The sequence below is a fragment of the Gossypium hirsutum genome, chromosome D06 (assembly GCF_007990345.1).
Source record: "Gossypium hirsutum isolate 1008001.06 chromosome D06, Gossypium_hirsutum_v2.1, whole genome shotgun sequence".
Classification (NCBI taxonomy): Eukaryota; Viridiplantae; Streptophyta; class Magnoliopsida; order Malvales; family Malvaceae; genus Gossypium; species Gossypium hirsutum.
In genome coordinates, this window is record NC_053442.1 from 64,765,846 (window position 1) to 64,778,106 (window position 12,261).

General features: G+C 32.8%; 1 protein-coding gene across 1 annotated transcript; it reads right to left on the reverse strand.

Moving 5' to 3' along the window:
• Positions 1-5,785: 5,785 nt before the first annotated feature.
• LOC107937253 (LRR receptor-like serine/threonine-protein kinase IOS1) lies at positions 5,786-9,826 on the reverse strand. Its single transcript, XM_016870104.2, has 13 exons — positions 9,618-9,826; positions 8,990-9,533; positions 8,445-8,908; positions 8,222-8,360; positions 8,058-8,129; positions 7,887-7,958; positions 7,725-7,805; positions 7,447-7,613; positions 7,146-7,360; positions 6,938-7,064; positions 6,784-6,846; positions 6,517-6,700; positions 5,786-6,422 (listed from the first exon to the last, which is right to left on the reverse strand). The coding sequence occupies exons 1-13, from the start codon at positions 9,817-9,819 to the stop codon at positions 6,008-6,010; spliced, it is 2,745 nt and encodes a 914-aa protein (XP_016725593.2). The 5' UTR covers positions 9,820-9,826; the 3' UTR covers positions 5,786-6,007.
• Between the last annotated feature and the right edge of the window lie 2,435 nt (positions 9,827-12,261).

Here is a 12,261-nt window from a genome sequence, read left to right on the forward strand (position 1 = left end):
TAAGTTATTAGGCCAAAAACAATGCTTTATTGGTCCTTTTTGTATGTATATATTGGATACTTGACAACAACAATGCGTTCTACCGGTGAGTCAAGAAATGAAATGTGGAATTAAGGCATTTTCGACAATCTAGCTAGTTGAGGATGTTCATTATGATAAGCACATTGACTTGGTAGATCGGAGTGTTATGAAGACTTTCTTAAAAATGCTAAAAGTGCGGCAGACCAATATGAAGCTTGTTAAGTAACAATGGAGTTCCCATCTACGATATGGGTATGTTGTGCATCAAATTTTGGGGGGAACATGGTGATGCAAAATGGGCAGTTGAACCGAGCAAATGCAATGAGCGATGTACATCTCAAACACTTATCTAGTGTTTTACATTATGATTTACTGTTGGCTTAGTAAGGACATAAGGACCTTTTTAGAGTTCTAAAACGAGTAAGTCGAGGGACTTATAAATAGGAGTTGACAACTATACTCAAGATTAACTAGTGTTTAATGTGGACATGCCTAATACTATGTGTATGGATCAAAAGGATCTGGATCGAGGCAAGTCCCAATAGGGGTGAGTAAGAGCGATAGACTCTTACGACTGAGATGTACAAGAGAGAAATGCAGTTTAAGTTAGGCGACGACGAAGATATAAGCCGAAGCAAATGTTTTGAGGGGCAGAACTACTCGATAGAAACACTAGTTAGGAATCAGCTGAGGCATTGAGACAGTTCCAAGACGAGTCAAACCAGTGCCATTCCGAGGACATGATGAGGGCATTACAAAAATGGGTGGGGGAAAATGTCATGGGCCGCAGATCAAAACCTATAACGAATACATATGAAACATCTCATGGAGGTTAACTGATCAAATGAGGCTCATTTAATCCACTTGAATTGACCCAATTCATGGAACACATGAAAAAGTTCATCTATTTGAAGCTTTGGTGACCTGGTGAAATACTCCAATAAAACTAAAGTTACTAAAGTAATTATTGTAAATCTTACACCATGTTTGGTTGGGTGTATTGGCTATCCAATACACCCCTAATCGGTGGGCCCTACTTAATCCCCCTCTAATACTTTGTTTGGTTCAGTGTATTACTATTACGGGTCTAATACATTACTAATCTAATCCCCAAAATCCACCGTTTTCTAATCCTTTCCTTGAGCTCAGTTTAGATGCTGCTTCAGTTTTGGTCCCTGTTTTACCCTCCCGATTCACGCTTCTGTTTTACCCAAAATCCACGTCTTCTGTTTCTTCCTTCTACCTTTCTTCTCCACTCTCCTCACCATCTTCTCCTCTAACATCCAGTGTGTTCTGCTCCTCTAACATCCTCTGGCGTACCATTTGTGGGTGTGTTCTTCTTATCGAGATTTTTTTCCCCTTTTAGTTTGTTTTCATAGTTATTTATTTGGTCTGTGAATGAAAAGGATGAAAATTTATGGGTTTTTGATGCTTGGTAATTTAGGAAGCCTTTATTATAAACTTTTTGAGATATTTTTTTCTATTTATTTGAAGTTCAATGATTTGGATATTGGAATATATATTGTTTTTTCATCTAACTTTCTCAAACTCCAAACAAAAGACCCCTGGAAAAAAAAAGGGTTCTTTTTAGATTTTGAAATAAAGGCAGAAAAATGGTGAACTGGGAGCTAAACAGTTGCTGCAATAATGGCTGAGTTACCTTTCTGGTTACAATTGGTGTCTTCACTGTTGTCATTCTTGTTGTAAGCTTCTTTCTTGAATTTTTTTTTTCTCTTGTTTATAGCGAAGATCATCTTTTTCTCTGCTATGCTTTTGGTTGTTGTAAGGAAACAATATAAACACGGTAAAAACAATGGGGTAATTTTGGTAAGAGCTCCCTGGTTATGTTTGTTTGAAGGATGATATATCTACGGTTTAGTTGACTGAGCCATGATTGTTAGTTTTAGTTTAAAATTTAATAAGTTTCTTGTTTTGGAGAAACCATCGAATTGATGGTAATTTGAATTATGAAATAGATTAACAGTTTAAATAGTTTCTTGGTTTGCACGTTGAAGGAAATTGGGTTCTTTTCTGGGAGCATTTGTGATTTACTTTTGTAATAATTGTTGTAAATCTGTTCATAAGGAACTCATAAATGCTATGGCATTTACAACAATTTTCATAAGTTGTTCATAAGGATAAGGATGCCAAGGTTTTAGGAGTTTTCTAGGAGGATTCACTGCAGTTGACTTTCTGTTAAAAGATACAGCATTCTTTGGAATTTGAACTGGTTGCCTCTGTTTGCTTAAATGGATTGACCTAATGTTTCCCCCTGATTGTTGTAGCTATGGAGAATAGTGATGTTGCTGCCTTTTAAGCTCATTACAGTATTCTTGCATGAAGCAAGTCATGCAATTGCCTGCAAACTTACCTGTGGTCATGTAAGAAAGCCCTTTCCTTTATCACATGTCATATGAAGGGTTTAAACATGTCTTTAATGTGACCATTAGATTTTGGCTGCATAATTTTTCTACTAACCCATCTTGCTGGTTTTAGTCTTTGGATTATGGTCTGCTCAATTATCATGTTCCTTTTACTTAATGATGTAAGTAGAAGGGATCAAGGTTCATGCAGATAAAGGTGGAGTGACACAGACAAGAGGCGGTATATATTGGGTGATCTTACCTGCTGGATGTAAGTTTTTTCATCTCTAAACTCATCCTTTTTTTTTTCATGATATGTGACATAAATGCTAGAACTATGTAAGAAACACATTTTTATTTTATGAAATTTATGGAAAGATCCATTTACTCTTATTCGGACAAGATACAGCTCTCTTGTATTTATTATTGTATGTAATCTGTATATGAGTGCATGATCAAGACATGTCTAATTTGAGTGCAAGTTTGTATGTAATCTGTATACTTATGCTACTACAATTGCTTTTACATTCAGATCTTGGCTCATCATTTTGGGGGATGGCTTTGATTCTTGCATCCACAAATCTCCTCACTGCAAGAATAGCTGCTGGTTGTTTTCTTCTTGCTCTCGTTGTCGTGCTCTTTTTATGATGATCTAATATCTGATTGGTATTTATTACATTGATTTGAAAGAAAATGCTATAAATCATGGTATTCCTCTCTTGCAACTTTATGTCAAGTAAGTCATCAGTCTAGTTTTACTCTTAATCTTTGCCTCTTTTGCATTTACATTCCTCTTAATCAAAATTTCTTCCTTTTTTCTGTTTCTAAAGGCATGATACGGGAGATCGTTTGAGGGTACACATAACAGATGCTGAGAAGCAGAGATGGAAAGTTCCGTATAATCTTTTACCAAGGGAACAACCACCCGCATTGAAGCAAACGATTGGGAGATCAAGAAAGAACCTTTTAACAGTGTCGGAGCTTGCAGGGTCTGAGCTCATATTCAGCTTCACAGCAGACCCTTTTAGCTTTGCGGTGAAAAGGAAATCAAATGGGCAGACCCTTTTCAATTCCAGCTCTGGTGGGTCGGACTCATTTGGAGAAATGGTGTTTAAGGACCAGTACTTGGAGATATCCACACAGTTGCCTAAAGATGCTTCACTGTATGGACTTGGAGAGAACACTCAACCGCATGGCATTAAGCTGTATCCCAATAACCCTTACACGTTATACACAACCGATGTGTCGGCTATTAACCTCAACACTGATTTGTACGGATCCCACCCTGTTTACATGGATTTGAGGAATGTGGGTGGTGAGCCATTTGCACATGTTGTTCTCTTGTTGAACAGCAATGGCATGGATGTGTTTTACAAAGGGAATTCATTGACGTATAAGATTATTGGTGGTGTTTTTGACTTTTACTTCTTTTCTGGCCCTACTCCCCTTTGGGACAAAAAGATGTAGATGTATTTTGTTGTTTTTATCTACATCTTTGTTTATAGAGAATCGACTGAATTGCAAAATTTTTGCATCTGCTATGATGAATGTCACCTGACTGGTAATCATTTCAGGGCTTCCTGACTCAGTACTACGAACAGCTGCCACTAAATCTAGAGAATTTGAGGTTGTATACGGGAAACACCGAAGCAAGGGATCTGAAGACAAGTTGCCAATGCAAAGTAGTCTTGTAGTTTTTATTCGGGAACTAATCAGCCTTACACGCTTAAAGACATGCGAGGAGGGCACTTGTATTAGGTCATTGACTCAACTTCAACAGAGGGCAAGGATGCTTCTACATCAACATTGATTGAATGAAATCCATGTAATATTTGTAATTTTTCCCAGGGTCATTCATTTTCGGATATAGTTAGTGATGTGAATATGATTGTGACTAATATGCTATCTAGCATTTTGTAAAGTTTGGGTGGGCTAGAAAATTGGAAAACATATTAGTTGGTAGCTGGAAGGTTGAAATGATCTGACCGGCATTTTGTACAATGCATTTCTAATGAGAAAATTTTGTTGACATGATTGCTCTATCTCCTTGACTGAAACACCTAAAGCTGAAGCAGTTTGAATTAAGTAATTAGCAGTATTTGTGAAAATTTGGGTGATCAAGTTCAACATTGGTTAAAGGTCATAATGCTTGGCACTGGTTAAATGTATAAATTATATATCATTATTAAATTATATTTAATATTAATTATTTTAAATTATATAAATTCATATAAGAAAATTTATTATCAAGAATTTTATGAAATTATATATCATTATTAAATTATATTTAATATTAATTATTTTAAATTATATAAATTCATATAAGAAAATTTATTATCAAGAATTTTATGAAATTATATATTATTATTAAATTATATTTAATAATAATTATTTTAAATTATACAAATTCATATAAGAAAATTTATTAGGTATAATTATTTTAAATTTTATTAAATCATATATTTTAATTAAAATATATTTAATATTAATTATTTCAAATTATATTTTATAGTATCATATATTATGATTTTAGTAAATTCATATAAGAATATTGATTATTAAGAATTTTATTAAGTTTTATATTTTAATTATAATATATTTAATAATTGTTATGTTTAAATATGATTAAATTATTTATTATTGATAATAATAATCTTATTAAAATTTAAATAACAATAACAATAATCATTTACCAAAATAAATTTATGCTAAGGGTATTCTAGTCATTTTAGTTTTTTCCATTATGCTATTACACCTCTATTCTATTCAACCAAACACAAGATTACTATTACGCCTATATTCCATTACATTCAACCAAACAGTTGATTTGCTATTACACCTCTATTCCATTACACCTCTAATCCAATACATCTCTAATCCAATACAGCGAACCAAACGTGCCTTTAATGAATAAATATGAAAAGAGTTTAAATTCTTATGACTCTCATATTGTAAACAGGCCCTAAACTCAACCAATGTAATTTGATTTGTATTGTTGGATCTAGGAGAACTCAACTATAAATAGAGACATTTTCACTCTGTTATAATCCTTCATTGAGAGCATTTACTCAAACACTTGGCGTGTTTTTGTTTTCTTGTTCTTTTATTTCTCTTTTATCTTTAAGTTATTTTCATTTTATTTTCGATGCCTTGGAGAACTTCTATCGAGAATTCTTGCTTTGTAAGAATTAGGTGGATTTAAAATCAAAATATTGTCTAAAATCGCACGAACTACGAGATTAAAGTTCTAGCCTTTGATACTAGTACCACCATATGCAATTATGATACGTGAGTCATCAATCTCACTCAAAAAATTTACAGGATTATAGATGTTGAAACTCGATCTAAATTTACGGAATGCTTTGTTTTATAAAAAAAACAATATGAACTACCCGCACTAAATTCTTATTTACAAAAAAGCCATCTTTTATTTCACAATTATCAATCTAATTCAACATCTTACATATAGTTCAATATCTGAAAACAAATAAAGCTACAATTGGGACACTCTTAGAAAAAAGTGAATACACATACATACATACATACATAAGTATACACATTCTATGATAGTTTTGGTGTGGATGAAGCATGAAAAAAGAAAGGCATCAAATTTAATGATTTGATCACCTTGATAGAGGAATTATGTCAGAATCACAATTCAATGATGCCATGGACATCATGTCTCTTGATTCATCTTCATCGACTCCCCTTGTTCGGTTTATCTCGGCTACCAAACACTCGCTTAATTCGGTCACGACGTGGTTCATAGTTGGCCTTTTTGTGGAAGCCGAAGATAAACAAGCCATTGCCACTTCGATTGCTCTCCATACAGAATTTATCTCAAAATCTCCTTTCAACCTCGAATCCACGATGTTTTCAATGTCTCCATTCGACAACATCGAACCGACCCAACGACTTATGTGAGTAGGCTCGTCTATGGTTCTTGCTATTACCGGCCTGTTCGTAATGATTTCAAGAAGAACTACCCCGAAGCTATAAACGTCACTTTTCTCGGTCAACCTGTTTGTAGTAGAATACCTGCATTCCCAAGCATCGAAACCAACAAATTTGCAGAATTTCAAGCAGAAAACGAATTGAAGTTAATGGTCATCCCAAGATAAGGTGTACGTACTCGGGATCAAGGTATCCAGGGGTACCGGCAATGACAGTGGAGACATGAGAGCCACCTTCAAAGCTTTTCGATAACCCAAAATCAGATAGCTTAGCTTGCAAGTTATCAGTTAATAAGATGTTGCTAGACTTCACATCTCTATGGATTATAGGTGGTTTGCAACCATGGTGTAAATACTCCAACCCTGCATTTTCGTTCATTTTTTGGTACATCAGTCAATGAAATTAACCAAAAAAAATAAACTATTATCGGTGAACTCGGGCTAACCTTGTGCTGCCTCCAGTGCTATTCCGAGTCTTCCTTCCCAGTTCAAGACACTAATACTACTATCTAAAAACCGAAAGAATCTCATATAATATACTGATATATGAAATCTGAATAATCAATGAAAATATATGGTATTTGATTTAATGACTGAAACCTGAGAGATACTCTGCTAAATTTCCTTCGGCCATGAACTCATAAATTAGCCCTGTTTCGGTGCCATCATCACAATATCCAATAAGGGCGGTCAAATTTCTATGATGAACTCTCAAAAGAAGCTCCACCTACATATAACCATAAATTTAAAACCCAAATTCTCAATGAGTTCAAATATCAGTATTAGTTGGTCTGTCATCGGATCATACCTCAGCTTCAAATTGTTTATACCCTTGGAAAGATGTTTTCGATAACATCTTAACTGCTACTTGATTGTCATCCAAGAAACCATGGTAAACTGTTCCGAATCCTCCTTTTCCAATAACTTTCTCGAAGTTGTTTGTGATCCTTTGGATATCGGAGTATGTAAATTGTCGATTCTTTAACTCTTGGAATAGTTTTCGAGGCGTTAAAACCAGTTTCCCTGCCAATTATAGCATCAAAACAAGTTCAATAGGGTCAATTTTATGCTACTTAAGTCTGTAGTATGTAAGTTTCATTCTACTCTACCTGATGTTTTTATCCGTTTGAACCACCATAAGAGAGCTGAAACAATTATGACGACAGACAACACCGATGCAACTGATGCTACTACTGTAACCACTACACTGTTCTCCGACGTTTTCGTCCCCGTGGTACATGGTTCCCATGTGCACGGAATTTGATTTCCTTCAACACTAATCAATTAAATTGACAAAAGTAAAATTAAGTAAGATTTGGAGAAAAGGGCTAATCCGATCCCAATTTCTAGATATTCACAATCATAGATCAAAGAAAGCAAAGTATACTTCAATTGCAGAAAACGTCTGTTTATCCTATCGATTAGTCCCGCAGGAACCGAACCATTCAATGCATTTCCTTGCAAGTTTCTAAAAAAAAAAAAGTTAAAAACTTCCTTAAATTCTTATTCAGGAGTTGATTTTTTTAGGCTAATTCGTGAGTTAACTTACATCAGAGTCAAAAATTGCAGTTGAGTTAGAAACTCAGGTACTCCTCCTGTCAAGTTATTGTTCGATAGGTCCCTGACATCGATATCAAAACCAGTAACATTGTTATTTCTACACCATCATCCTCACATAGGGCTATAATTATTTTATTTCGTATAAGATGGAGACACCTACAGATACTGTAATTGAGTGAGATTCCCGATGTACGGCGATATCTCTCCACTTAAACCACTGGAGGACAGATTCCTGATTCCATGAACAATAGCTTCATCAACAATGATTATGGGATCATTTAATGAAAATTAGTAGCTAACTTGCACTCCAAGGCATACACTTACAAAGATATGATCCTGGGCGGATCCAAATCGTCGTAGCTGCAATCAAGGCCTTCCCATGAATATGTTCTTGGAGCACAAGGATCACCTTCCCAGTTTTTCTTCAATCTATACATCGATTTTATATTCATCATCGCATTAACTACAAAAGACAATCATGTAAGAACCGGAAAATCAAGAACAATTGACCAAAGAAAATCATTCATTAGTTTTCGAGACAACCTACCCTCTGTTTCAACGGTTTGTGATTCAACAAGTTCCTTCACCTTATAAGCCTCAAAGGCATTTATGATGGGTGGATGAGTCGAACTTCTGGTACTTTCCATCGAAAACTGGCCTCCTTTTACGGATAGAGAGCTTAGGATCGTCTCTCCTTGCAAATACATGGGACTAAAAGGTCCATACCAGAAATTATCATTAAGATAGATGTTGAACTCTCTGGTCTGGTTAGCTTGTAGCTCTTCAAGTTCCACAACGTGCATGTAGAAATAAAATTCAACATCAGGATCGGAATCCCGAACTGTAAAATTCAAACTTTGGCTACCGTTCATCGGTATGCTAGCAGTCATCATGGCCACCAATGGTGGATCAAAATAACTATTACTTATCAAGGAGGAAGAGCTATTTATTGTTGTCAAATCATTTCTTCTATACGGTTGCCATATACGATCATAAATATCTTCAGGAAACCTGAGATAAACATTACAGATAACAAATGCTATTACAGTTAATATACTATGAAAATCGATAGCGAAAAGAACAGAAACTTACCGGAAACTCGAATTTAATGCTGAACCAAAATCGATCCTTAAGAAAAACTCCAAAGCTTGTGTGTTGGAATCAGTGTTATAAGTTACATTACTCAAAAGCCTTGACTCTAAAGCTGATATAAAAGGTATCCCTTTCCCAGTATTAACAACACAAACATGAAGATACCTTGCTTTAACAACATAAATGATTTCCTTAACAACAACACTTGTTGAATTCTCAAACACCATTGAAGCCCACAAATTAGGTCCTAAATACAAATCAAATTCTGGGTTTTCATCGTTTTCATCATAGTTACCATACATGAAACTTGCTCTGATCAAATATTTTTCTCCTTTTGTGAGGTTCAGCTGGTAGCAATGTCGAACACCTTGTGGGAAACTTCTAAGATTCTCAAGAAACTGTTGTTGAATGCTTGAATTGAATCGAGATAAACTATGGGTTGTTCCTGTTTGAATGTATGGTTCATCTGAAGTGTAGTTTATGCCAGTGATGGAATCAATGTAGCTTGAACCTGCTGGTAATCCACAATCTAAGCTGATGAACCCTAAAAGAACCATGGGGAAGAGCTTGATTAGTTGTTCTGTTTAGTTTTTCTTAAAAAAAAAAAAAAAAGAATTGGATAGCCAACCTGTTTGATTTTGTGCATGAACAACAACTGCTAGAGTAAAGATGATGAATAATATTATGAAATAATGCTTTGTCTTCTCCATTTTTTCTTTTTTCTTTTTCTTGGTTCTTTTTTGCTCTAAAATTTCATGGTTGAGAGCAAAGAAACAGTTAAGTATCTTATATATTCTGGTAAAACCAAGTGAATTGTTTGTTTTAAACATGAAAATTGGCTCTTTGTCTGAGTTGAATTCTTGCATATATATATATATAGGGATAACTAACATTTAGTCTCTGAAATTGTCAACTTTTTTTTCAACTCGGCCCCTAACTTTTTTTGGGTCTATATTAGTCTAGAAATTTGGTAACTATTTTTCAATTTAACCCCTGAAAGTTAGCATGCACTCTAAGATTGTACCTTGTCATCACCAATGTTTTTAAACTAGATCAATGATCGAATCGGTTAGACCATTAGTGTGTCGATCCAACCGGTCTGGTTAAAAAATTATTAAAATTTCAAAAATATAATAAAAATTTCAATAAATTCTGGTTCAACTGTCGGGCTCTACCAGTTTGTTTCAAATCCCTTTTCCGGACTGATACCCCAACTGATTCCTAATCTGATAAACTAATCCAATCCGATTCAAACAACAAGGTTCATCACTTAAAAGTTTATAGAAAAACTAAAATATATAACACAAACTTTTTAAAATTTTTATTAGAAATTAAAAAGAAATTATAAAAAATTCAAGTGATGATGTGACACAATATCGAAATGTGACATCATTACACCTTAACAGAATCCAATTTCAATGACCAAATTAAGAAAAGTTACCATATTCCAAATTAATATTGATTAAAAATTTTACCAGCCGAGATAAGAAAGTTTACTAAATTCATGGGCTAAATGTTTCTCTAACATGTTTTTTCTAAGATACTATGTTGTTTGTCGGATCTTAAAAGGATTAAAATGTAAAATTGACTTTTAAATTATCTTATTTTTCATACTTAAACTCTCTTTTTTTTGGTTTAAAATGATATCTATACTATTTATTTTATATAATTTTATTTTAAAATATGATATCAAACAATAAAAATCATGCAAGGTTGTATGTTTTTATTGAATGATGTATAATTTTTTTATAAAATAAAATAAAATAAATATTTTTTAATTAAAAGAAAACCTTCATTTATTTAAGTGTAAAAATGGGTATAATGTAAAAACGATTTTTAATATTTAAATTTATATTAGAAATTACATCATTTTATTAAATATTCATTATATTTAATATTTAATCTTTTTTAATACGATGTAGCAGTTAAACCGGTTAAATAAGTAATTAAAATGTCTTAGTCAAGATTTTAAAATAATAATATATTTTTTGAGGGTTTTAAATAATTATATTTAGACTATATTTTGTAGCAGGAAAAAGAAAAGACTGCCAATTTATATAATTTTTATTTACACTTTTTGTTGGGTTTTGAATTTTAAATTTTGATTGTAATTAAAAAGAAGTTGCATTGACAAAGTAAAAGGTGAAATGATGTCTTGATTGTTACTATATTAATATAGAACTAAGATTATGAAATATTCTTTAAAATTAAATAATGAAATATTATAAATTTTAAGGTTTTTCAAAAGTTGAACAAGTACTTGATCCAGATTCCAGATTCCAGATTCCAGATTCATCAAATGATGTGACCTAATTTTCTTAATGTACATATATTATGTATATAAATGATTTATCACCCTAAGTAATTTAGAGATAATTTTTTATTACATATTTATGGAGGCTTAAAAGTTAAATTGTATTTTATCCTTTATTTGGAAAAAAAATAAATTAATTTATGTACATTAGATTAAATAATAAATTGGTTATTTCTGTTAAAAATTTCGTCTATTTTTATCGTTAAAAATTGGTTTGGCTGATAAAATAACCAGATAGTTACATATGGTGTGTCATATCTATTTTATGCTAACGTACAGTGGCCAATTTTTAATAGTACAAATAGATGTAGTTTTTAACAAAATAACCAGTTTATTCTTTGATCTAACGTATAGGGATTATTTTGTCCATTTTTTAATAAATGGAGAAAATACAATCTAACTCTAAATACAAGGGCCTCCATGATACTCGGGTTCAAATCTTATTATATGTGTATATTTTAATTTGGGTAAACTATAAAAATATTCATTTTTGTTTGACTCAAATTACATTTTAATCACTTATGTTTGAAATGTTGCGTTTTAGTCACTTATGTTATCATTTTGTTACGAAGTCGTCACCCTATCGTTAAGCTCCGTTACCTCTCTAACGGCAATCCTACGTGGCAGTTCAAGTAGGTTTTAAATGCCAACTTGGATGTCCTATGTGGCAATCCAAAATTAAAAACCTATTTTCATCCCAACAACTAGATATACAAAATTATTGCATTTGGACTGCCACATAGGACTGTCGTTAGGGAGGTAACAAAGTTTAACGGTAGAGTGACCACTTCGTAACAAAATGATAACATAAGTGACTAAAACGTAACATTTCAAACATAAGTGACTAAAATGTAATCTAAATCAAACAAAAGTGACTATTTTTATAGTTTACCCTATTAATTTTTATGGATATTTTACTATTTTCTACATAAAAAAATAAAATGAGAAAAACACTCTT

Coding starts and splice junctions, on each gene's coding strand:
- LOC107937253 (XM_016870104.2), bottom strand. CDS start 9,819: ATGTTTAAAACAAACAATTCACTTGGTTTTACCAGAATATATAAGATA. Junction 8,909..8,989: donor GCATTAAATTCGAGTTTCCG/GTAAGTTTCTGT, acceptor TGTTTATCTCAG/GTTTCCTGAAGATATTTATG. Junction 7,614..7,724: donor AGACGTTTTCTGCAATTGAA/GTATACTTTGCT, acceptor TTAATTGATTAG/TGTTGAAGGAAATCAAATTC.